This window comes from Microcaecilia unicolor, chromosome 6 (genome assembly GCF_901765095.1).
Source record: "Microcaecilia unicolor chromosome 6, aMicUni1.1, whole genome shotgun sequence".
NCBI classification, from domain to species: domain Eukaryota; kingdom Metazoa; phylum Chordata; class Amphibia; order Gymnophiona; family Siphonopidae; genus Microcaecilia; species Microcaecilia unicolor.
In genome coordinates, this window is record NC_044036.1 from 228,178,730 (window position 1) to 228,202,545 (window position 23,816).

At 43.6% G+C, this 23,816-nt stretch overlaps 1 protein-coding gene across 2 annotated transcripts in view; it reads right to left on the minus strand.

Annotated features, from left to right (window-relative positions):
* The window catches only part of LRSAM1 (leucine rich repeat and sterile alpha motif containing 1), a 1,377,704-nt gene that overhangs the window by 251,925 nt on the left and 1,101,963 nt on the right, over positions 1-23,816 (minus strand). For both annotated transcript variants that reach the window (XM_030206572.1, XM_030206573.1), the window contains exons 20-21: positions 12,677-12,772; positions 11,361-11,459 (exon numbers count right to left, since the gene is read on the minus strand). In XM_030206572.1, coding sequence (XP_030062432.1) covers positions 11,361-11,459; positions 12,677-12,772 — 195 coding nt within the window. The remainder of the gene's footprint in view (positions 1-11,360; positions 11,460-12,676; positions 12,773-23,816) is intronic.

The window sequence follows — 23,816 nt, forward strand, 5'->3', positions numbered from 1 at the left end:
TATACAAGATTGGATCACCATAGAGAAACTAGACATTCTATTCATCACTGAAACATGGTTCCACGGCCCAACTGACCCCCGCCATCATTGAGACATGCCCACCAGAATACAAAATTTCCCACTGGAAAAGAAAGGGAAAAAGAGGCGGTGGAATAGCCATAATTTACAAATCTGAGTTCACCATCACAACCACTGGTGAATCCACCTCACCACAACTCGAAATCGCCTCGACAAGAATCACTCATCCGAACCTACAAGGACACCTCAGCGCAATCTTATTCTACAAACCACCAGGAAAATGGAAAGACTCCCACACGCAACTCGTGGACTTCATCTCGAACACATGTGTCTCCGCCTCAAACATCCTCATAATAGGAGATATCAACCTTCACCTCGAAGACGACACCTCAACAGGCACACAAGAATGCAAAGAATTTTTAAAGCTCTGGGATTTACACGCACCTAATACTCAACCAACACATGAAAAGGGACATACGAACTGTAACGCATCACCGCTTACCTGATATTCCGAATGTGATCTCTCTATACCTGATTGCTTAATTCTGTTATGTTATCCATGTTCTTTATGTAATACCAATTGCATCTTTTACTCTGGAATGGCGATTGCCATGACAGAACATTGTAAGCCACATTGAGCCTGCAAATAGGTGGGAAAATGTGGGATACAAATGCAACAAACAAACAAACAAACAAACAAATAAATAAATAAATAAAAAGAATTCAAATTTGGCTAGAAGACCATATTATTCACAGTTGGTGGCAATTGAGAAACCAAATTTGAAGAAATTATTTGGTTATTGCAAAAAAAAAGTATTGTTCCCTGACTCTTCTTCTTCTGCTCAGCCTTCTGCAAAGGCATTAGCTGATTAATTTGCTTCCAAAGTTTATACTATTTATAGAACATTTGAGGTCTCCCAAAAGTGAGATGTGCATTCTAATTCAGATTTGGTAAATATAACATCTGAACAGATTCCAGCTGATAGATTGTGGTCTACATTTGAACCTAATTTCACAGTCTGTTTAAGTCCTCTGGTAAATAAACTCTCGAGGTCTAGTTGCCCATTGGACAAAATTCCATCTTAACTGTTAAAAGATCCTCCCCCTGAGTTGTTGAACTGGCTTGGTTTATTTGTTACTGATTTGGTTCTCTCATAATATAGGGAATATAGTTTTGATACCTATACTGAAACAGCTAGATGGAGATCCACTTTAGTTTCTAACTTCAGATCTATTGCTAATATTCCATTTCTGGCTAAACTGCTTGAGTTTGTGATAAGTTTAATCTTCTGCACAATTCTCAACATGGTTTCTGTTCTTTTCACAGTACGGATACCTTATTGTTTTTAACATCTGAGGTCAGGTGTGTTTTGTGCAGTGGTGAGAGAAGGGTTCTATTACAATTTGATATTTCTGCGGTATTTGATACTGTCAATCACAATATTTTACTAAGTATGCTATCTGATTTTGGATTCAGTGGTTCAGTATTTTAAATGGTTTGAGTCATTCTTGAAAAATAGGCATTACTTAGTTTTGAAGGATGGCAGTTATTCTTCTACATGGGAATTTCCTTGTGGAGTACCCCAAGGTTCTCCCATTTTCCCCACTTCTGTATAATTTATATATGAGTTCCCTTGGCCAAATATCAGTTGCATCCAGGCAAGTCTATGCTATCATATGCAGACAATATTTTCTTCCTGATTCCTCATACTACTATGTATTTTTTAATCAATGACTATGTTCATAGGATCAAAGACTGGTCAATGGGACTTGATATACCACCTTTCTGAGGTTTTTGCAACTACATTCAAAGTGGTTTACATATATTCAGGTACTTATTTTGTACCAGGGGCAATGGAGGATTAAGTGACTTGCCCAGAGTCACAAGGAGCTGCAGTGGGAATCGACCTCAGTTCCCCAGGATCAAAGTCCACTGCACTAACCACTAGGCTACTCCTCCTAGGTCAAACATAAGTGCAATACTGGAGGAAGTGACGTCACCGATAAGAGATGGCGGCTTGAGCCACGAGCTCCGGCAAGCCCCGAATAATAAACGCATACCAAAATAAGTATATAGCAGCTCCTGAGCAGTGGCGGAGTGCGGATCAAATTGTGGATCGGGAGTAATAATTTAATGGCAGTCAAAGCGCCCGCGATTGATCTGGCGGTGTTCGCATACTCAGGCCTAGCAGCGAGCAAGCGCGGGTGATGCCTCGGAGGACCTGCCACCCACGAGGCAAACGATGCGAACATCCCCGCGATCCCCGCCACTATTTGAGTCAGGAGACAGTACGGCGCTAGAAGAAACGCCGCTTCATGAGATCCACTCCTGGATGCTGGAGATAAAATCGGACATAAAGGCAATGCACACAGCTCTTGATACCTTGGGGGCGGACCTCAGGGGTGAGATTGGAGCGCTGGGCAGTCGAGTACTGGAGATGGAGGAGCGCCTAGATGACCATGAGGAAATAACAAGGGAGCTCACGACAAAAACCACTGACAATAAGCAAGAGATAAAGCAGTTATGGGACAAGCTGGAGGAATTAGAAAACAGGAGCAGGAGATGTAATATCCGGTTCCGCGGGCTACCAGATGTGCAAGAGTACATGGATGGTGAAGTGGTGGTACAGAAGATAGCTACTGCTCTGCTAGCAGAGATACAGATTCATAAAGAACCACCAGAAATACAAATAGTAAGAGCACACAGAGCGCTGGGAATGCCGAGGGTAAATAAACCCCGAGACATTGCGTGTTTCAGTGAATTCAAGTTAAAGGAACAATTCTACAAGCCTCCAGAAAATCAGCGGAATTCAAGTGGGATTCGTACCGCATTGAATGCTATCAAGATTTGGCAAATAGTACCCTAAAAAGGAGGCAGACCTGAAACCTTTTACTCAATTCCTTCAATCTGAGGGTATTCGCTATAGATGGGGTCATCCTTTTATGCTCCATTTTTATAAGGAAGGCAAATTACATCAGTCCGGAGTGTCGAGGAGGCGAGGGAGATATTCCCAGAAGGAGCAGCTCCTAAAGAGGACAGCGCGACCCGGCAGACTCCTGCACTACAGCTCAGCAAACCACGCTGGCAAAGAGTGAAATCAGGCAAGGGTCGTCTTCAACGTCAGCAATCAGATGCTCGTTTGAAAAGATCGGAGGAGGCGATTATCCCTGGTCACAATGCAAGTTCTATCCGGAAAAGAGGAACAGAGTCCGGAGAGGACAATGGACGGGACTGAATTGAACTTCACAGACGGTTCTGTAAGCAGTTTATTCTCTGGGCAAGTCACTTAACCCTCCATTGCCCGCCACATAGAGCCTGCCATGAGTGGGAAAGCGCGGGGTACAAAATGTAACAAAAATAGGATTTAGTGTTAGTGATTGGCCCAGCTCGTGGGCTCTGTTGTTGTAATCTATATTAACGGAAGGTATGCTTGTTATGCATTTATGTCTATAATGGGGGTGAGGTCACTTTCCTATGTCACACACTGATGATACAAAATCTGGTGTGTGTACAAGTGGGGAGGGAGGGAAGGGATCGAGGGAGGGGGGGGAGTTAATGTTAAGTAAGCGAGTGGGCGCCAATATTGGGAGGGATAGTAATGGATACATAACAATGGGATGTAATTGGAGGGGGGGAAAGGAGGTGAAGATTCTAGTAGGTAGTTCCAATGAGCGCAGTGAAATGTTTGACACTTAATGTTAAGGGCCTGAATTCCCCATTCAAGCGCCAACTCATGTTTAGGGAAATACAGAGCATGAAAGCGGATGTGTCATTTATACAGGAGACACACCTGATACCAGGCAAGGAACACTTATGTAGATGGGGTGGGCTCCCACATATATATTTTGCATCTAGTCATACAGACAAGAAAAAGAGGGGAGTGCTGATAGGGTTGTCGAGTAAATACCATTGGCAGATAAAGCATATAATTCGAGACAGAGAGGGGAGATACCTGTTATTGATAGTACAAATAGGGATGGAAACACTATCATTATTGAATATTTACGCCCCCAACGAGAAACAGGGCTCATTTTTTACCACCCTGTCCACAGTAGTGTTGAAACATGTTGAAGGTTATTGGTGGGAGGGGACTTCAATTTGACACTACAGCCCGGATTGGATAATTCGGCAGGTGGGGCGAGGTACTCTCATCATGACAGGGCTCAATTGCACCAGTTTTTGGGAACTTGGCAGCTGGTAGATATATGGCGGCACAGGCATCCTCAGTCACGGGGATACACTTACTATTCAGCAGTACACGATACCCAATCGCGTATAGATTTATGGTTGGTGCCTCCTAATTTGGCTGTCCAGATCCGGGATGTACAAATACAGCCTAGAACATGGTCTGACCATGCACCCGTAACATTGGAAATGGAGCTGGCAGAACGATTTAATAGGATCCCGCAGTGGCGATTTAATGATCGTCTGCTGGCAGATAAATCAGTGATTACCCGCTTGGAGGCCGAAATCAAAGAATATATAGATATTAATGATAATGGAGAGGTTTCGGCGGGGACACTGTGGGAGGGCCTCAAAGCCGTGATAAGAGGGAAAACAATAGCAAGGCAGGTACATATCCGACGACAAGAGAAGGCACAAGTACAGAAAATAAAGGCGGAACTGGCCATGTTGACCATGCAGACCGGCCGCACATCCATTTCCGCCCAAACCCAACAGCGGATACATGCACTCCAATTAAAGTTGAGGGAGCTACAGCTAGCAGAGGTAGCCGAACAGCTCCAGCGGGCCAGACAAACATATTTTGAATATGGGAATAAGGCTTCGAGGTTACTTGCAAACAAATTGAAAAAACGTTCTCTTGACTCTTATATTCATACTATACAAGACACGGAAGGGAAGCAGTGCACAAAAACAGAAGATATAATATCAGTTTTCAAGGATTTCTATGACACATTGTATCAGGCGAGAGACTCCACCCTGACACCAGAAACTCAGGAATACCTGGGGCGGGTAACACTGCCTACACTAACTCACTCAGAGGGGGATATACTATCAGCTCCTATAACGCGGGATGAAGTGGCCTGGGCCATTAAAGACCTACCTCAGGGGAAAGCGCCAGGGCCAGATGGTTTCACAAATAAATTCTATAAGTGCTATAGGAAAATATTAGAGCCCATCTTGGTCCGGGTATTTAATGAAATAGAACTGCAGCATGAGCTTCCCAATTCGTGGCGATTGGCCAGCGTAGTTGTATTACTAAAATCAGGAAGGGACCTGAAAAAGTGTGGTTCTTACCGCCCAATCTCCCTGTTGGGATCCGATTATAAAATATTTACCAAAATATTGGCCAAAAGGCTGCAAAGGGTGATGCCAAAACTGGTGCACACCGACCAGACGGGCTTCATTATGGGGCGGCAGACATTTGACAATATACGCAGGGCGCTACATCTGATCCATGAGATAAGCTCCACGAGACAGTCTGCATTGATGCTGTCTCTGGATGCGGAGAAGGCGTTTGATCGGGTGCACTGGCCTTTTATGTTTTCAGTACTAGCTCAGATGGGCATCACAGGGAGGTTCATTTCCTGGCTTAAACTCTTATATCAACAACCCCTGGCTTCGCTGCGAATTAATGGCATCAGCTCAGAATTGATACAATTGGGGAGGGGAACTCGCCAGGGATGTGCGCTATCTCCCTTATTATTTGCTCTGACTATGGAGCCGCTGGCCCAATCTATCAGGCAACATCCAGACATACATGGTATAGATATGGGAGGGGCACCACACAAGATAATGTTATTTGCGGACAATGTCTTGCTCACACTGACTAATCCTCAACAATCATTACCATCAGTCATGCAGCTCTTAGATCAATATGGTCACCTATCGGGGTTCAAGGTGAATATGGATAAGTCAGAACTTATGGGGCTGGGATTGTCTGATATGCCAAAAATATCCTTTTAGATGGGTTACGCGTGCCCTCCGGTATCTGGGTGTTAATCTGACACCCAAATTAGCAACTATATACGAGGCCAATTACCCTTCCAAAGTTCAGGAACTATTTCGTGAACTGGAGCGGTGGGAGGGGCTTGAGCTATCGTGGTTGGGAAGAGTGTCCGCTGTGAAAATGATCATTTTGCCAAAAGTGTTGTATTTATTTTTGGCGCTGCTGCTGCCAATTCCCAAACAGTTTTTTCGTCAACTCCATAGGAAAATATTTGCCTATATTTGGCAACACAAGCCCCCAAGAGTTCGAGCGGATATATTGTTCCAGCCGAAAAAACGAGGAGGAATGGGAGTTCCAAACTTTAAACTATATTATCAAGCGGCACAATTACGAGTGCTGGCGGAATGGGGCACTGACGGTATAAAACCTTGGCTTCAAATAGAGAAGCAGTGGATGAAGGTGGGGAGGCTGGACGCTATCATATGGGCCCCTCGAAAGCAGTTTCTGACTTTCATGAGACGAGCGCCACCGGGGATACAATTTCCATTACAGACATGGTATAGGATTAGACAACAGCTCTTTCCGGGTAGACAACACTTTAGTCGCATGACGATAAGGACTGCCATGAGCTCCCCATTAGCAGTAGTGGATAACATTTATAGCACCTGGGACCGTAGGGGGTTGGTATCCTTAGGTCAGGTATGGGAGGATGGTGAGGTAGTTGCATTCACAGAACTCGTAGAAGAGTTTGACCTTCCTTCTTCCCACATGTTTCACTATAACAGAGTCCGTGACTATATAAATTGCAGAGCCAAGGAGGAATTGCTTCTAGAAGAAACAGACATAGAAAAGGCTGTGGGGGGAGGTTGCCATCGGGGATGTGTATCTCGGCTCTACGCTGCATTACTATCCAAACTTACACCTATAGAACGATATACCTTGAGATGGGAAAAAGATCTACAGAGAAGTTTCGAGAACAAACAATGGGAAAGAGCTATAAGTTATATGTTAAAGGTTTCCATATCAAGTGCTATGGTGGAAAATGGATACAAAATGCTATATCGATGGTACCTTATTTATTTATTTATTTGCATTTGTATCCCACATTTTCCCACCTATTTGCGGGCTCAGTGTGGCTTAAAATACTTTGAGAATGATGGAAGTACAATTGGTTACAGTACGATTATGGATTACATTGTGATGAATTATAGAAAACAGAGTAAATACAGGATATCATTTGGGAATAGAACATCAGAAGATAACAATGGTGAGTTGAGAGGGGGACAAATAATATCGAGGTAACATAAAGGTCTAACATTCTTATTTGTGGGTAGGGTTTTAAGGGTGGTGAGGATACGGGAGAAGAGACTTCAGGATAGAGTGTTTTGGTGCGTATCTATTGGTTTGTATGGACTTCATGTGTTTTGATTCTTGCCGTAGATTTTCTCAAACAGATAGGTTTTCAGTAGTTTGCGGAAGTCGGTCAGTTTATAGATCGTTTTCAGATTGTGTGGTAGTGTATTCCAGACTTGTGTGCTCATGTATGCGAAGGTCGATCCGTGCTTTGTATTTTATTCCTTTGCACTTGGGGAAATGGAGATTGAGGAAGGTTCGGGAAGATCTTTTTGCGTTTCTGGGTGGTAGGTCTATTAAATCAGACATGTATGCAGGGGCTTCCCCGTGAATGATTTTATGGACTAAAGTGCATACTTTGAAAGTGATGCGTTCCTTGAGTGGTAGCCAGTGTAGTTTCTCCTGTAGGGGTTTTGCACTTTCGTATTTTGGTTTTCCGAAGATGAGTCTGGCTGCTGTATTCTGGGCTGTTTGAAGTTTCCTCAGTATTTGTTCCTTGCATCCTGCGTATAATGAGTTGCAATAATCCAAGTGACTGAGTACGAGTGATTGCACTAGACTGCGGAAGACAGATCTTGGAAAGAATGGTCTAATTCTTTTCAGTTTCCACATGGAGTAGAACATTTTTTTTGTTGTGTTGTTTGCATGAGTCTCGAGTGTTAGGTGGCGGTCAATAGTGACTCCAAGGATTTTTAATGTTTCTTAGATTGGCAGATTTAGTTTAGGTGTGTTAATGGCAGTAAACTTATTCGTGTTGTATTGGGAGGTCAGTATGAGGCATTGAGTTTTTTCTGCGTTCAGTTTCAGCCGGAATGCATCTGCCCAGGTGTTCATGATGTGTAGACTTTGGTTGATTTCGTTAGAGATTTCATTAATGTCTTTTTTGAATGGAATGTATATCGTTACATCATCGGCATATATGTACGGGTTAAGGTTCTGGTTTGTTAGAAGTTTTGCCAGGGGGTATCCTGGTGCTATAAATGTATGAGATATGACTCTTGTTTGACTTCAAAATGTTAATAAAAATAATTAAAAAAAAAAAAAAAAAAACGTAAGTGCAATACTGACAAGACAAAATTCTTATGGTTTTCCATGAATGCTGCCACGATTCCACAAATGTTTTGCCAGGGGGGTCATCATTAGATTGAAAATAGTTGGAGAGAGGGGGGATCCTTGCGGTACTCCACAATCAGGTGTCCATGCAGCTGACGTAGTTGAGTTTGATGTGACTTGATATGAGCGTAAGGTTAAGAACCCCTTGAACCAGTTTAGGACATTGCCTCCGATACCAAAATATTCGAGAATGTGTAATAGGATACCGTGATCTACCATATCAAAGGCACTTGACATGTCAAATTGTAGGAGGAGTATATTGGTGCCGGTTGCAATCATTTGTTTAAATTTGGTCATTACGGTAATTAATACTGTTTCTGTGCTGTGATTTGACCGGAATCCTGATTGAGAGTCATGTTGTATGGAGAACTTGTTGAGGTAGTTTGTGAGTTGATTGGTAACCATTCCTTCTGTTATTTTGGTTATTAGTGGTATAGATGCTACTGGTCTGTAGTTGGTTATTTCGTTGTGTTTTTCTTAGTTTACACCGGATAAGATAGAAAAAATGTACGGTCATGAGGGGAGGGGGCATTGTTGGAGGGGATGTATAGAGAAAGGAGACATGTTTCACATTTGGTGGACCTGCCCCAGGGCGCAGGCCTATTGGTCGGAGCTATTGAATGCCTTGCTAAGTATCACCGGGGTGCGCTACCCCCTGAAAGCAGAGAACTGTTTATTGCATTTTCGACCGGTGGGGGTGCAGCCGTTAATACACCGATTGGCCTCGGTGTGGTTGGTGGCAGGAAAAATTGTGCTAGCATCAGCATGGAAGAATCCTCTCACACCCCCATTGGTCAAGGTGATACACAAAATGGACTATCTATACCAAATGTCTAAAATTACTGCAATAAGGAATGGACAAATAATACCTTTTTACAAACAATGGGACAAATATGTTACCTGGAGACTAGAGAAAGGGGTGGACTTGGATGCCCCTAGACTGATAATTTCACCATTGTTCTAGAGTGAGATATGGGATTTGTTAGCTTGCCCGATTTACAAGTTATAGAGATCATTGGCGGAATAAAGGGAGGGAGGGGGGAGGGGGGTAGGATGTTATTGTAATTGTTGATTACTAGCTGGTGCTATAAATGTATGAGATATGACTCTTGTTTGACTTCAAAATGTTAATAAAAATAATTAAAAAAAAACAAAAACGTAAGTGCAATACTGACAAGACAAAATTCTTATGGTTTTCCATGAATGCTGCCACGATTCCACAAATGTTTTTGGGTGATGATGGCACTTATTTTAAAGTAGAAAAAAAGACTTCTAAAATCTTGGGGAGTGATTTTAGATTCTTCATTGAATATAGAAACTCAGATTAGTAGTTTGGTCAGAAAAGCTTACTTTAAACTGAAACAGCTACATTTGTTGAGACAGTGGCGTAGCCACAGGTGGGCCTGGGTGGGCCAGGGCCCACCTAGTTTGGACTCAGGCCCATCCAAAATTGTGACACTCTTGCTGTGGCTGGTTGGGATCCCCAAACCTTGCCTTGCAGCACTTTCCTTGAGCTGACGCTGAGACCAGCCCTTCTGCACATCCTCAGTTTTCACACATGTAAAAGCACTGAGCATGCACGGCCTGTCGGCAGCAGCATCAGTTTGAGGCAAGTGCTGCCGGCTGCCGTTTGGAAGAGTGCTGGCTGCTTGAGGAGGAAATCTTTAGCTGGCAGGGTTTGGGTATCCCCGCCAGCTCAAGTATTTAATATTTGGGGTTTGTGGGTAAGGAGGGGTAGGGAGAGGAGCAAACCAGAGGGGGGCCAGGGGGAGGTGAATTCCATGCCCACCCACCTTAGGCTCAGGCCCACCCAAAATTGCCCATCTGGCTACGCCCCTGTGTTGAGATCCTATTTTTTACAAGATCATTTCAAGATTATTGTGCAGTTGACAATTTTATCATTACTTAATTTGGGAATTCTCTTATTTGGGTTTGTCTTCTAAGCAATTTTCTAGAATTCAGATGATTCAAAATTCAGCTGCTCGGTTATTTCAGAAAACTCAGTGGATGCCCTATGTTTGATGACCTGCACTGGTTGCCCGTACAAGCATGGGTTATTTTAAAAGTACTCTGCTTGGTGTTTAAGTTTATGGATTGTACTTGCCCTGAAGGTAGTTCCCAGTTGGTGAATATATTAAAGTTTAGGGCAAATTCCAGGAGTTGTAATAATTTGATGTTAGCTTTTTCTTTTGTTAAGGGGGTACAGCTTAAAACTGTTTTCTCCAAATCTTTTTTCTTTAGTGCTGTCCAGCATTGGAATAATCTTCCTTCTGAACTTCGTTCAATGACAAATTCTTTTCTATTTCTTAAAGCTTTGAAAACTTATTTGTATACTAGATTATGAGGTTTTCTTTTATGATGAATTTACATTTGCTTTTACTTATTAAGTTTTCTGATAGTTTGTTATCTGTGTTTAATTTGTTCACAAATTTGTAACTCTCCTTGAATCTTAAGAGAGTTGGCATGTAACAAGTTCTCATTAACATTAACATAACATGATGGGCAGCAGTGGTGCTTGGACAGCAATTCCAGGAGTTGGGAAGTAAGGCCAGTGCCGGTCAGACTTCTGTGGTCTGTGTCCCCAAAATATCAAAGACAGATCAGGATCAAGTATGTGTATTTTATTCTGCCTTGTTGGTTAGACTGGATTACTATGTTACTATGAATGGACTTACTGGCTCACCTTAAGATAAGCCTGGAGTACCTTAACTTCCTGCTAGGAAGGATGGGAAAGGCAGTGGGAAACAGAACCAGAAGATTCTTGCAGCTCTACCACTTCTGCTTCAGAAAAAGGAATGGGATCCCATAAAAGAAGAAATTCTATGTTATTTCTGGTATACAAATTTCATAGGCCCTCCTAGGATACTATGACAGAGAGCATTCATTTCCTGTTCTCATGTCTGGAGTAGCAGTTTTATGCACAAGGTACCCTGTATTTGTGTTACAGTAGTCACTGCATCTTACCTGTAGTTTAAGAGACAGGGGCTTCTGGTTTAGTAACCGCTGATATTGTATTAACCAGTAATTCTCATGTTTTGCTTCACTTTTTGCATCCATCTCCAGCTACAAAGAAGCAGAACAAATTTTCATTGTTAAAAGTTGTGTGCTCATATTAGAATTTGCCAATATGCCTATAATGTGATAACGGTAGGGATGGGGAGCTCCTACTTCCTGAATGACATTGGGCATATGCCAGAATTTTCACAAGAACACAAACATGTAGCATTGATGTTTCGCTACTTAAGCTCAAACAACAAATTGTGAATAGTCTAAAGAGTAGTAAAAGGTCCAGGTGTATTCCAAACCTCGGGTGACTTTTTTTTTCTTTTTTAATTAATTTGTTTCCTCCTGCTTCTTTGGGATTCTAGATCAATTAGCACCAAAGTCTTCATTTCCAACTACTTAAGGATTTTATTTCTCCTATTTTATATCCCCTCTGAACTTATTTACACATTCATCAGGGTGCCCTTCTGCCACCACAGGCCCTAAACTTAAACACCAGAAGGGCAGTTCTCTAACTGGGTGGCCACATTTCCATACCACTTGTATGCTTAAATATAAAGAATACCGGCGAGTTTGCGAGTTAAGCGTACACTTATGTGCATAAGTGACAGCAAGGTGACTAAGCACTATTCTGTAAGGGTGCACATAAATGGCAGCATAGGAGCAGCATGGGTGATGCTGCTACTTATACAAGTAACTTACAGAATACAGTAAGTTATACATACTCTTACTCCATTTAGGTCTATGGCTTGTGTAACTGCAGGTGCGAAATAGGCATAGCGTTGCCAAGTTACACTAGTACTCTATAATGGAATCTGGGAAGCCAGATGCTGTTATAGAATAGGGTCTCACCAAGCAGCACTGGGGTGCCTAATAGGAAGCTTCACTTATAGAACTGTCTCCAAGGTATTGCCATTGCATGATGACTATGACTTCCTCACCCTGACTCCACCAGACTAGAGAACAGAAGATCTGAGTTGACTATTGAAACCAAGGCCTTCTGTATTACAGTTCCTTGGGACAGTCTCTCAACATCTAATCCTCATTTCCTACCATTTTACTTAGAATGTAGGCAGCATATCCAGCCGGCTGTTAAGTGCGGACAGTAATTCAAATTTCATATCTATGACCACCTGTTCTCAACATTATAGAGCACTTTACTGTGAGTTAACTCAAGCTGAGTAAGGAGAGTGAACCATTTTGGGGTTTATAACTTCCATCCCAACGTGTGTACGCTCAACATGCAGTAGTGGGTACCAGCCTAAAGGCAAACATACCAACAGTCCTTGCAATTCCTCTTCCCTTTGTTGTTTTTCTTTAAGCAGGTGCTGCAGGAGGTAGCCAAGAGCTCTCCGCTGTTCTATGATCACTTCCTACAATACAACCACAAGAGAAGATTAAACTATGTTCTAGGATGCATACTGAAATTATCATGCCAACTGTGGTTCATTCTGTCTGAATTATGCAATACTAATTATAAACCAAAAAAAAGTGGTACCATTTCATCATGCATGCCAATTTACAGCTAAGAATGTAGTGTTATATTTGAACTGCAGATCTCTTCAGAATTTGGTACATGTGCATCCTGAGCCTCGGTAGTGTCACTGTTGAGTGATGGCTAGACACTCCCTTTTAGGGGCTGGAATAGGTACCTCTGCAGTATCCCTAAACGCCACCCAGAATCAGGAGTCAAGTCTGGATATTCAGCTAGGGTTTCTCCCATGACATTGTTGTGCTCTTCCCTTGTACCAACTGGCTGGCCCAAGATTATTTCTCAGATCCAACAGTTCTTTACAATGAATGGTATTTCTGTGAGTTATGACTCTGGTATTTAAAAAAACAACAACTTGATACTAAGTCAATTTACAACCCTTAATTCTCTCCCTTCAACTAGCAAACCCCCTAATCCTAAGTCCCACCTTTGAGGCCAGTCACATTTTAATGCTCCCCCCCCCCACCATCCACCCCCTTCAAACACTCCCACCCAGTCCTATAATCTGTGTCCTAGAATCCATGTCTTCCCAATCCCTCCCTGGCCCCCTCAAACTCCTCTGCTATTATACTTCCAACTTCAACAACATAGCAATTATTATCAGTATGTCAGAAAAACAATCATCTAATGTATTAACTGCCCTCCCCAAATAAGAACTAAAAGAAAAGTGAACATTCTGTGAGTCCCCGACATGTTTGAGTCCACAGCAGCTTAACGCTGGTCAGTGGCGTAGCCAGACCTGACATTTTGGGTGGGCCCAGAGTCAATATGGGTGGGCACTATGTACATAAGTATGGGTAGTATTTCTCGGGATACTAGAAAATAATGCTTTAGAATGTACTTGATGATGGATTTCTAATTATTCTGCTCAACAGCTGCCCTGCATCAACATAAACCACTTAATGGAAAAACAATATTTTTAAATATTAGTTACATTATGCCATATCTTAAACTTGACTAAACATAAGTCCACCATAGTAACATAAGTGCTCTGAAAATGAGCCCCTAAGTTGCAAATCTTAACACCAATTCTGAACACAAATACCAACAGCAGTACCTTTAAAAAGGCAGCAGTGAATATACACAACAGCAATACGCATCCCATAGTAAAAGCCAGACTCAGAGATCCCCACACAAACCACATGCCATCAGAATCTCTCACCTGCTTGGTCACATGCAGAACACAGACCAACCCTCATAAATTACAGAATAAAGGACCAAAAATTAGAAATTTTCCTATAGCTTGGTATCAGCCCTTCCCTTCCCACCCTCCCCATCCATCCCTATAATCTGAGATCAGCCTCACCACCCCCATCCATCCCCATAGACTGGGATGAGCCCTACCCCCTTCTCCCTCCTCCATCCATCCCCATAGACTGGGATGAGTCCTACCCCCTCTCCTCCATCCATCCCCATAGACTGGGATGAGTCCTACCCCCTCCTCCATCTATCCCCATAGTCTGGGATCAGTCCTACTCCCCTCCCCCATTCATCCTGCTAGCCCAGCATCAGCCCTTCCCTATCTCTCATTGATCCCCATAGTCTGGGATCAGCCCTACCCCCCCCCCCCATCTATTCCCGTAGCCCAGCATCAGCCCTTCCCTACCCTGCCCTCCCCATCCATCCATGTAGCCTGGCATCAGTCCCCTACCCTTCCCATCATCCATCCCATAGCTAGGCATCAGCCCTACCCTACCCCCACCCCTCCCTGTAGCCTAGTGTCAGCCCTGTCCTACCTCCCTACCACTCCCCCCTTAGTCTGGCATCTCCCCTGCCCTTCCCAATCTCCCCTCTCCCACCCAGAGGTCCACCAGCATTACACTATAAATATTTAAAAAAACATTTGCCTTACTTGGGCAGTTGGGCTTGAGTTTCCCAAATCAGTTGCACACCATGCAGTCAGTGTGCAGCCTGTGCATGTAGTGGCAGGTGCAGAGCACTACAAACTGTGCTCAATGTGCTGGCTCCTGCTGTGGCCGCGGGCTGCAGGAGAGTGCTGAGGCTTGGGGGGAGAGGGTCTGAACTGGTCTGATCACTCAGACATGAAGGGGTTAATTTCTATTCTCCCTTTCCCCAGGGGGGTCTCTGACCCACCTTATGGGTCACGCATGCAATGCCCCACATGCAATGAGATGCGACTGAAATGGAAGATTGTGCACTGCAGCCTAACCAGTCACTATGTCTTCTCACCTTCTCCTACCCCCGCCATAGCGCTGCCTCCTCTCCTGCATTTCAGTCTCTGTTTCCCACCCCCGCGGCAGCGCTTGCAATTTGCTATGGCGCTGCCTGCCTGACAGACGCAGCGCGACGTCCTGCTCCAGGGCCTTCCCTCTGCCGCGCTGATTAAACTTCCTGTTTACTCAGGGCAGAACGCACCAGAGGGAAGGTCCTGGAGCAGGACATCGTGCTGCGTCTGTCAGGCAGGCAGCACCGATAGCAAATTGCAAGCGCTGCCGCAGGGGTAGGAAATGGACTCTGAAGTGCAGGAGATGAGGCAGCGCTACGGCGGGGGTGGGAGAAGGTAAGGATGGGTCTGAGATAAAACTGGGCAGGCCTGGGCCCATCCAGGCCCGCCTGTAGCTACGCCCCTGGCGCTGGTGTAACATTTCAACCCTTACTAGAGCTCACCTAATGCCCCTACCAGGAGTCACACAGTTTACCATCTCCATGGGTGCAGTCTAAAGACTCCGGTTCCACTCCAAATAACAAAAAATATGCAGCCAATATAAGACCCCTTTTACAACAAAAAGCATCAGCCCTCAAAATGTTATGTCCCCCTAAGCTCTGTTAGGACCTCTGCAACAAGAATAGGCCCTTGGGAATCAGCTTCTCCAGTCCTCTCTTACACTGAATTGAGTCAGTCTTGGCCGCTGTCTCAAACACCTGCGATGCTCCTTGGGGAGTCACCTGCAGCAGTGCCAGGTACATCAATTCAAATTTAATCTTCTTTTCAAACAACTACTACTACTAATCATTTCTATAACGCTACTAGATGAACGCAGAGCTGTACACATTATATGCAGGTACTTTCTCTGTCCCTAGAGGGCATTGGAGGGTTAAGTGACTTGCCCAAGGTCACAAGGAGCTGCAGTAGGAACTGAAACCACGTTGCCAGGATTAACGTATGCTGCACTAACCATTAGGCTACTCCTCCATTTCACAAACAAGCTGGAACATAATTGGTACAAAGTCCTTCCCATGAACTGCTACTCTGGCAGACTAATATTGGAAGCACAGAACCCTTTTTCCTTCATAGATAAGAATCCTTCCTGATGTAGGATGGTCCAAAAAAAACAAAACAAAAAAAAAAAACCCAAGAAGGCAGTGGTTTACAAATGTGGATTCAGATCTGAAGGATAAAATATATTAAATTTTAAAAAATAGCCTCAGTGTAACAGGGAGCCTGACTTTTATGCGCCACTGTAAATATTACCATCACAGGCTTCCACCACCTTCCGAAAAAAAAACACAGAGAAAAACTCCCAGAATATTTCAAAAATTCTAATGAAATGGGAGAAAAGTCTGTGTTTAAAAAACAGAAGGGAGGGTAACACAATTTAACACAATACAGATCCAAATACCCACAACACTAAATCTCACTATGAATATAAATCACCCAAATAGACACTAATTAGCAATCCCTCACTAGACTAAAATCCTCATTCAAACAGAGAAGCCTTCCTGCAAGTAAAGAAAACTCAAAATAGAGCAAAAACTCTTATAACACTGCTAGAATTGCTTAAACTTCCATCCTTACTAATGAATGGATTCTAATTCTGACAAAAAGTAAACTTTACTTAGCTCAGAACATCCAAACTGTCCTGACAGAAGTGCAGCCTCATAGGATTTTCACAGTCTGTGGGGTTTCTCCAAAATTAAAGTGTCCAATTTATATTATCCTTCTGGCAAAAAATGTCCAATTTCCTTGTTTCTCGACAGTAGGAAATCCTTCTGTTTCGCTATCTTCATCAGGAGAAATACATAGCAGTGCATAAAAACTGCTTTACAAATTATCCATAGTTTTTATGCACTGCTATGTATTTCTCCTGATGAAGATCCTTCAGATCTGAATCCCCAGTGAGACACTATATTGGAGTGATGTGTTTGATAGTTTCTTTGTTATAACTACATACTCGGTGCAGATTGTTTATTAGTGGTTTACAAATGCCAGACCAGCAGAAAAAGAGCAAACCAGAGTAAGAAATGAGTCTAAATGGAGATTCCTTAAGAAGTCCAAAGTAGAATTTATTATGACAACAGAATGTGAGGAATAAAAATAGTGCCTGACTTGACCACGTCTTGCCCTACCAAGGGCTGCTTCAGCAGTAAATGATACTGCGAATATAAATAAGGTATTAGTAAAATAATAATACTAATTTATAACAGAAAATTGTCTAAACAATCACACAAACTACATAAATAAATTTAAAATCAATATTAAATAATATCTAATCAAAACTAATATATGAAATCAAATACACATGTAAAGAGCATAAACATAGTCAAACACAGAAACTGTGTACATAAATGAGTAGTATACAGTATATATATAAAAACATGTGCAGGGAACTGTGTAAGGGCATCAAAGGATTGTAACAGAACTAGAGCAAATTATTAATGCATACCTAGGGCCCTGTTTACTAAGGTACACTAGTGTTTAGCACTCATTAACACTAGACACCCTTATTATTCCTATAGTTGTCTCTAGCATTAGTGTACGCTAAAAATGATAGCGCGCCTATAGCGCTCCTTAGTAAACAGGGCCCCTTGATAGGTGTAAAGAGCAGCTAACGCCAATCTAGTTAAAGCTAAAAGAACCGAATGAAAAAAAAATCAAATGAAAAAAAATAAAAAATGGATGAATATGTACTAATTTCTAACAAGAGTAGAAAAATATAAGAGCCTCAAATACTCACCAAACCTCTCTCCCTCAATTTGTTTTGCATTTACAACAAACCTTGATAACAAGCCGGCTTTTTATATACTGTGACATGGAAACTATGAATGCCTGAAAGATACTGTCCATTTACCAACAGGGTCCAAAAGCCTGGTGAAGCTTGAGTTCAAATCTCCCGTGCGTAGGAAAAGACGTGCAGCGGTACCAGCCATTATTTAAAGTGGCATAAGAGCGCAGGAAAAAGACGCACATGCTCATCAAAGAAAATGAGTCATCTGCTGCAAATACAAGATGAATTGCACGTAGGAAGGCGCATGCTTGCCAGTTTCATGATGTTGAATAAAAATGTGTAGGAAACTGTAGGAACTGAGCTGCTATAAAGGGGGCCAAACATACTGACGAAAAAGTGTAGTAAAAACTAGAAAAACAGTGAGAGCTGTGCCAAAGCTTTATGCCTATATCCAAATAAGTAAAATATGTGGAAAAATATGAAAAAGTAGTAAAAAAAAGGGGAGGGGGAAGAAAAAAATGTGGGTGAATTAAAAATGTGGATTAAAGGAGAAAAAAAGGAGAAAAAAATAAGGATAAAACATGGAACAAGTGTTATGACGAATAGACCACAGAAAGATTCATATTTACTGGAGAAAAAATGGGGGGCAAACAAAATAATCAAACTACACCCAAGGAAATGGATGCCACCATACTGAAGGCATTGGAAACTGGTGGCAAAATGTTTGTTATCGTTTAGACATAATATATCTGTTGAAAGATAACAGAATAAACTTTATAAATATGCAAAAAACAGAAATAAAATGAAAATGGATCATACTGCTAGTATGAATGACAATAATGCCATGAATAACATATAATGTGGACTATTTTATGTATAAATAAGGAAAACCACAGGGAAGTATGCAATGTGATTGATAATGAATTCAAAGAAATGATCAGACATCAATTTCCTGATTAAGAGGCAGATGCAGCAACCAAACGTAAAAAAATCAAAATCGTTAAAGTCCCTAACGATTTTTTAAAAACGAAGAATGCACCAAAAAAAAAAGTCACACATGCTCAGATCGGTATTCAAACGTACAATGTATCAAAGAATCACAATACACATCGGTAATCGGCCCCTAAATCATGCGCAGAGCAGCCAAGCGTTTTGCTGGCTGCTCTGCGCATGCTGCACACGTAAAAACAAAACAAAAAAAAAGCCACAACAAATACACGTGGCTACCCGGTCAGCAAAATCCAAAAACAAAGGATCGGGAGGGGGCAAGGGCGCTCATCAGGAGCGTCCTGTATGGACGGCCTTGCCCCCCCCCCCGCTGCTCCCCACTTTCCGCCGCTCCCCCCCCCCCGAAAAAGCAAAATGCTAGCTGCCCCGGTCCCCCTTCCCTTCCTGTTCCTGTGTTCTACAGAGCTAACTCCGCCTCCCGTCATTCTTCTGCCCCGTGCCCCGCCCCCGCTGCCCCCCCTGAGGTCGACTACGCCGCTCCCCCCCTCCACCGAGACCCCCCTCCCTATTAACGACCCGAGCAGCGCCTCTCACCTCTTTCAGAAGCGCTGCACGGGCAGGAAGATCTATTGTGTTGGTTGTAGAGTCTCCATGACGTCTCTTCTTCCCTGGCCCAGGCCCCGCCTCCTTACTTATGTCAGAAGGAGGCGGGGCCTAGGCCAGGGAAGAAGAGACGTCATGGAGACTACAACCAACACAATAGATCTTCCTGCCCGTGCAGCGCTTCTGAAAGAGGTGAGAGGCGCTGCTCGGGTCGTTAATAGGGAGGGGGGTCTCGGTGGAGGGGGGGAGCGGCGTAGTCGACCTCAGGGGGGGCAGCGGGGGCGGGGCACGGGGCAGAAGAATGACGGGAGGCGGAGTTAGCTCTGTAGAACACAGGAACAGGAAGGGAGGGGGACCGGGGCAGCTAGCATTTTGCTTTTTCGGGGGGGGGGGGAGCGGCGGAAAGTGGGGAGCAGCGGGGGGGGGGGGGCAAGGCCGTCCATACAGGACGCTCCTGATAAGCGCCCTTGCCCCCTCCCGATCCTTTTTTATTTTTTTTATTTGATGTGTTTGCTGACGTCCTTTGGACCAATCACAGCGCTTTTAGCTCTGCTAATGCGCTGGGATTGGCTCAAAGTTTGTTTATTTTTTCACTTAATGATTTTTCCTGGCACAGAGCTGTCCTAACGAGAGGTCCAGACCTCTCGTTAGTTTTCCTGCCTTTTTCCTGCGTAAAGGCAATCGGAAAAGGTTAGTGCATGTCGTTTCAATGGGGTTTTCACACTAATTGCTCATCTCCATTCCGTTTTCGTTAGCTGCTGGCTTCCTCGGTAAAAGCCCTTTGATGCATGCAACGGATCAAATTTTCCTCGTTGGAGGGTCATTAAAGGCTCATTTAGCTTTAGTGCATCTGCCTCTAAGGCCTGATGGTGTGACAGCATCAAATTAGTAAATAAGACGTTGTTCTTGTAGAAGTGTTAATATTGTTTCTGCACCACTGGGGTTTAAAAAGTTTGAATACCAAGAACTTTAAGAATTGTGCTAATGGTTCACCAATGGAGCAGTTTCAACATTCCTGTTAATGCAACTTTGGTGTTCGATGATTTTAATCATGCGATTGGTCTTGCCGATGTATAAGAGCTTACAGGGACACTAGGGACACTGAATGATATAGATAACATTGGAAGTGTTACAGTTAGAAGTGTGTTTTAATATATATATCTTATGTGTGATAGGGTGAATGAATGCAGATGTTTCCCAAACATGTTTGCAAATGCTGCATCTGCTGCATTTCTGATGTCCATAGTGAATCTCAGATGGTCTGCCTCCTATCTCAGAAAGCGTGACACACGTATCTCTTTCAAGTTCTTTTCTCTTGAATAGGCAAGTCAGAAGTTTATCCTTAAAACACTGATGACTTTCCAAGATATGCCAATGGCTCCTAAAGATCTTCTGGATCTTATTTGCAAGAAATGAACATCGGAGAGTGCAAATAATGTCAGGTGTATCTTTCTTTGATCTTGGTTCTAGCAACGCTTGCCTCTCTTTCTGGCATGCCTTGGTATAGCCGTTGGAAATATCTGCAGCGGGATATCCTCTCAGAGTGAATCTCTGTGCCATGGTACGTGACTGTGTATGGAAGTCTTCAAACTCTGAGCAAATTCTTCCAAGCCTGAAAAACTGTGACAGTGGTAAATATTTCTTTAGGCTTCTATTATGATTGCTGGTATAATGAAGAAAAGCATTTTGGTCTATCGGCTTAATGAATTCTCTGTAAACCTGGATGTAATGGGGCAGTTCTACAAACTGAAGAGTAGCAAATCTCCTCGACCAGATGGTATTCATCCCAGAGTACTGATAGAACTAAAAAATGAACTTGCAGAGCTATTGTTAGTAATATGTAATTTACTTTTAAAATCGAGCGTGGTACCGAAAGATTGGAGGGTGGCCAATGTAACGCCGATTTTTTAAAAAGGTTCCAGAGGAGATCTGGAAAATTATAGACCGGTGAGTCTGACGTCGGTGCCGGGCACAATGGTAGAGACTATTACAGAGAACAAAAACATATTCAAAAGCATGGATTAATGAGACAAAATAAAAAATAATAAAAAATGAAAAATAAAATAAAATAAAAGAGCGGCGACACTTTGGTTATTGAAGTTAAAAAGTAGGCTTTATTTATCAATAGATAGTAGGGAGAAACACAGCTGTGTTTCGGCTGTACAGGCCTGCGTCAGGAGTCTTCTCACTGTATGCTGATTTCCTATATTATCCAAATTATGGAGGAAATATGTGTGTCTCTCTCTTATATGATGACGTTAACATAGTAACATAGTAAATGACGGCAGAAAAAGACCTGCATGGTCCATCCAGTCTGCCCAACAAGACAAACTCATATGTGCTACTTTTTGTGTATACCCTACTTTGATTTCTACCTGTCCTCTTCAGGGCACAGACCGTATAAGTCTGTCCAGCACTATCCCCGCCTCCCAACCACCAGCCCCGCCTCCCACCACTGGCTCTGGCACAGACCGTATAAGTCTGCCCAGCACTATCCTCGCCTCCCACCACCGGCTGGCTCTGCCACCCAATCTCGGCTAAGCTCCTTAGGATCCATTCCTTCTGAATAGGATTCATTTATGTTTATCCTACGCGTGTTTGAATTCTGTTACCGTTTTCATTTCCACCACCTCCCGTGGGAGGGCATTCCAAGAATCCACTACTCTCTTAAACAATACTTGAAATGAAGTCAAGCGGAAAAATCAGAGCAGCCTCTCATCTCTCTCTTATATCAGAACAGTGAAACAAGATGCCCCTTTAACTTCCCATTGGCACCAATGTCAACATCAGGTCTCGGATATAAGGTTTGTGGTGCTCCTACAGGTGTCTGGATTCGCTGGTCTCCTTATGCAGAGGTTGTTGTATAAGGAACAGCGATTCATCTACATGTGGGACACCACTTTTCCGAGGGGCTTGAATAGAGAGATTGAGTGGGGAGTTTAGTCATAGTAACATAGTAGATGACGGCAGAAAAAGACCTGCACGGTCCATCCAGTCTACCCATTCATATGTGCTACTTTTTTATTTGTACTGTCCTCTTCAGGGCACAGACTTTATAAGTCTGGCCAGACCTATCCCCGCCTCCCAACCCCCAACCCCGCCTCCCACCACCAGCTCTGGCACACACTGTATAAGTCTGCCCAGCACTATCCTCGCCTCCCAACTACCAGTCCCGCCTCCCACCACCAGCTCTGGCACAGACCGTATAAGTCTGCCCAGCACTATCCCTGCCTCCCACCATCGGCTCTGGCACAGACCATATAAGTCTGCCCAGCAGTATCCCCGCCGCCCAACCACCAGCCCCGGCACAGACCGTATAAGTTTGCCCAGCACTAGCCCCGCCTCCCAACCACCAGCTCTGCCACCCATTCTAGGCTAAGCTCCTGAGGATCCCTTCCTTCTGCACAGGATTCCTTTATGTTTATCCCACGCATGTTTGAATTCCGTTACTGTTTTCATCTCCACCACCTCCCGCGGGAGGGCATTCCAAGCATCCACCACCCTCTCCGTGAAAAAATACTTCCCGACATTCTTCTTGAGTCTGCCCCCCTTCAATCTCAATTCATGCCCTCTCGTTATACCGCCTTCCCATCTCCGGAAAAGGTTTGTTTGCGGATTAATACCTTTCAAATATTTGAATGTCTGTATCATATCACCCCTGTTCCTCCTTTCCTCCAGGGTATACATGTTCAGGTCCGCAAGTCTCTCCTCATACGTCTTGTAACGCAAATCCCATACCATCCTCGTAGCTTTTCTTTGCATCGCTTCAATTCTTTTTACATCCTTAGCAAGATACGGCCTCCAAAACTGAACACAATACTCCAGGTGGGGCCTCACCAACGACTTGTACAGGGGCATCAACACCTCTTTTCTTCTGCTGGTCACACCTCTCTCTATACAGCCTAGTAACCTTCTAACTACGGCCACCGCCTTGTCACACTGTTTCATCGCCTTCAGATCCTCAGATACTATCACCCCAAGATCCCTCTCCCCATCCGTACCTAGCAGACTCTCACCGCCTAACACATACGCCTCTCTTGGATTTCTACTCCCTAAGTGCATCACTGCATTTCTTCGCATTGAATTTTAATTGCCAAACCTTAGATCATTCTTCTAGCTTTTTCAGATCCTTTTTCATGTTTTCCACTCCCTCCGGGGTGTCCACTGTGTTACAAATCTTAGTATCATCCGCAAATAGGCAAACTTTACCTTCTAACCCTTCGGCAATGTCACTCACAAATATATTGAACAGAATCGGCCCCAGCACCGATCCCTGAGGGACTCCACTACTCACCTTTCCCTCCTCCGAGCGAACTCCATTCACCACCACCCTCTGGCGCCTGTCCGTCAACCAGTTCCTAATCCAGTTCACCACTTTGGGTCCTATCTTCAACCCATCCAGTTTATTTAAGAGCCTCCTGTGGGGAACCGTGTCAAAAGCCTTGCTGAAATCTAAGTAGATTACGT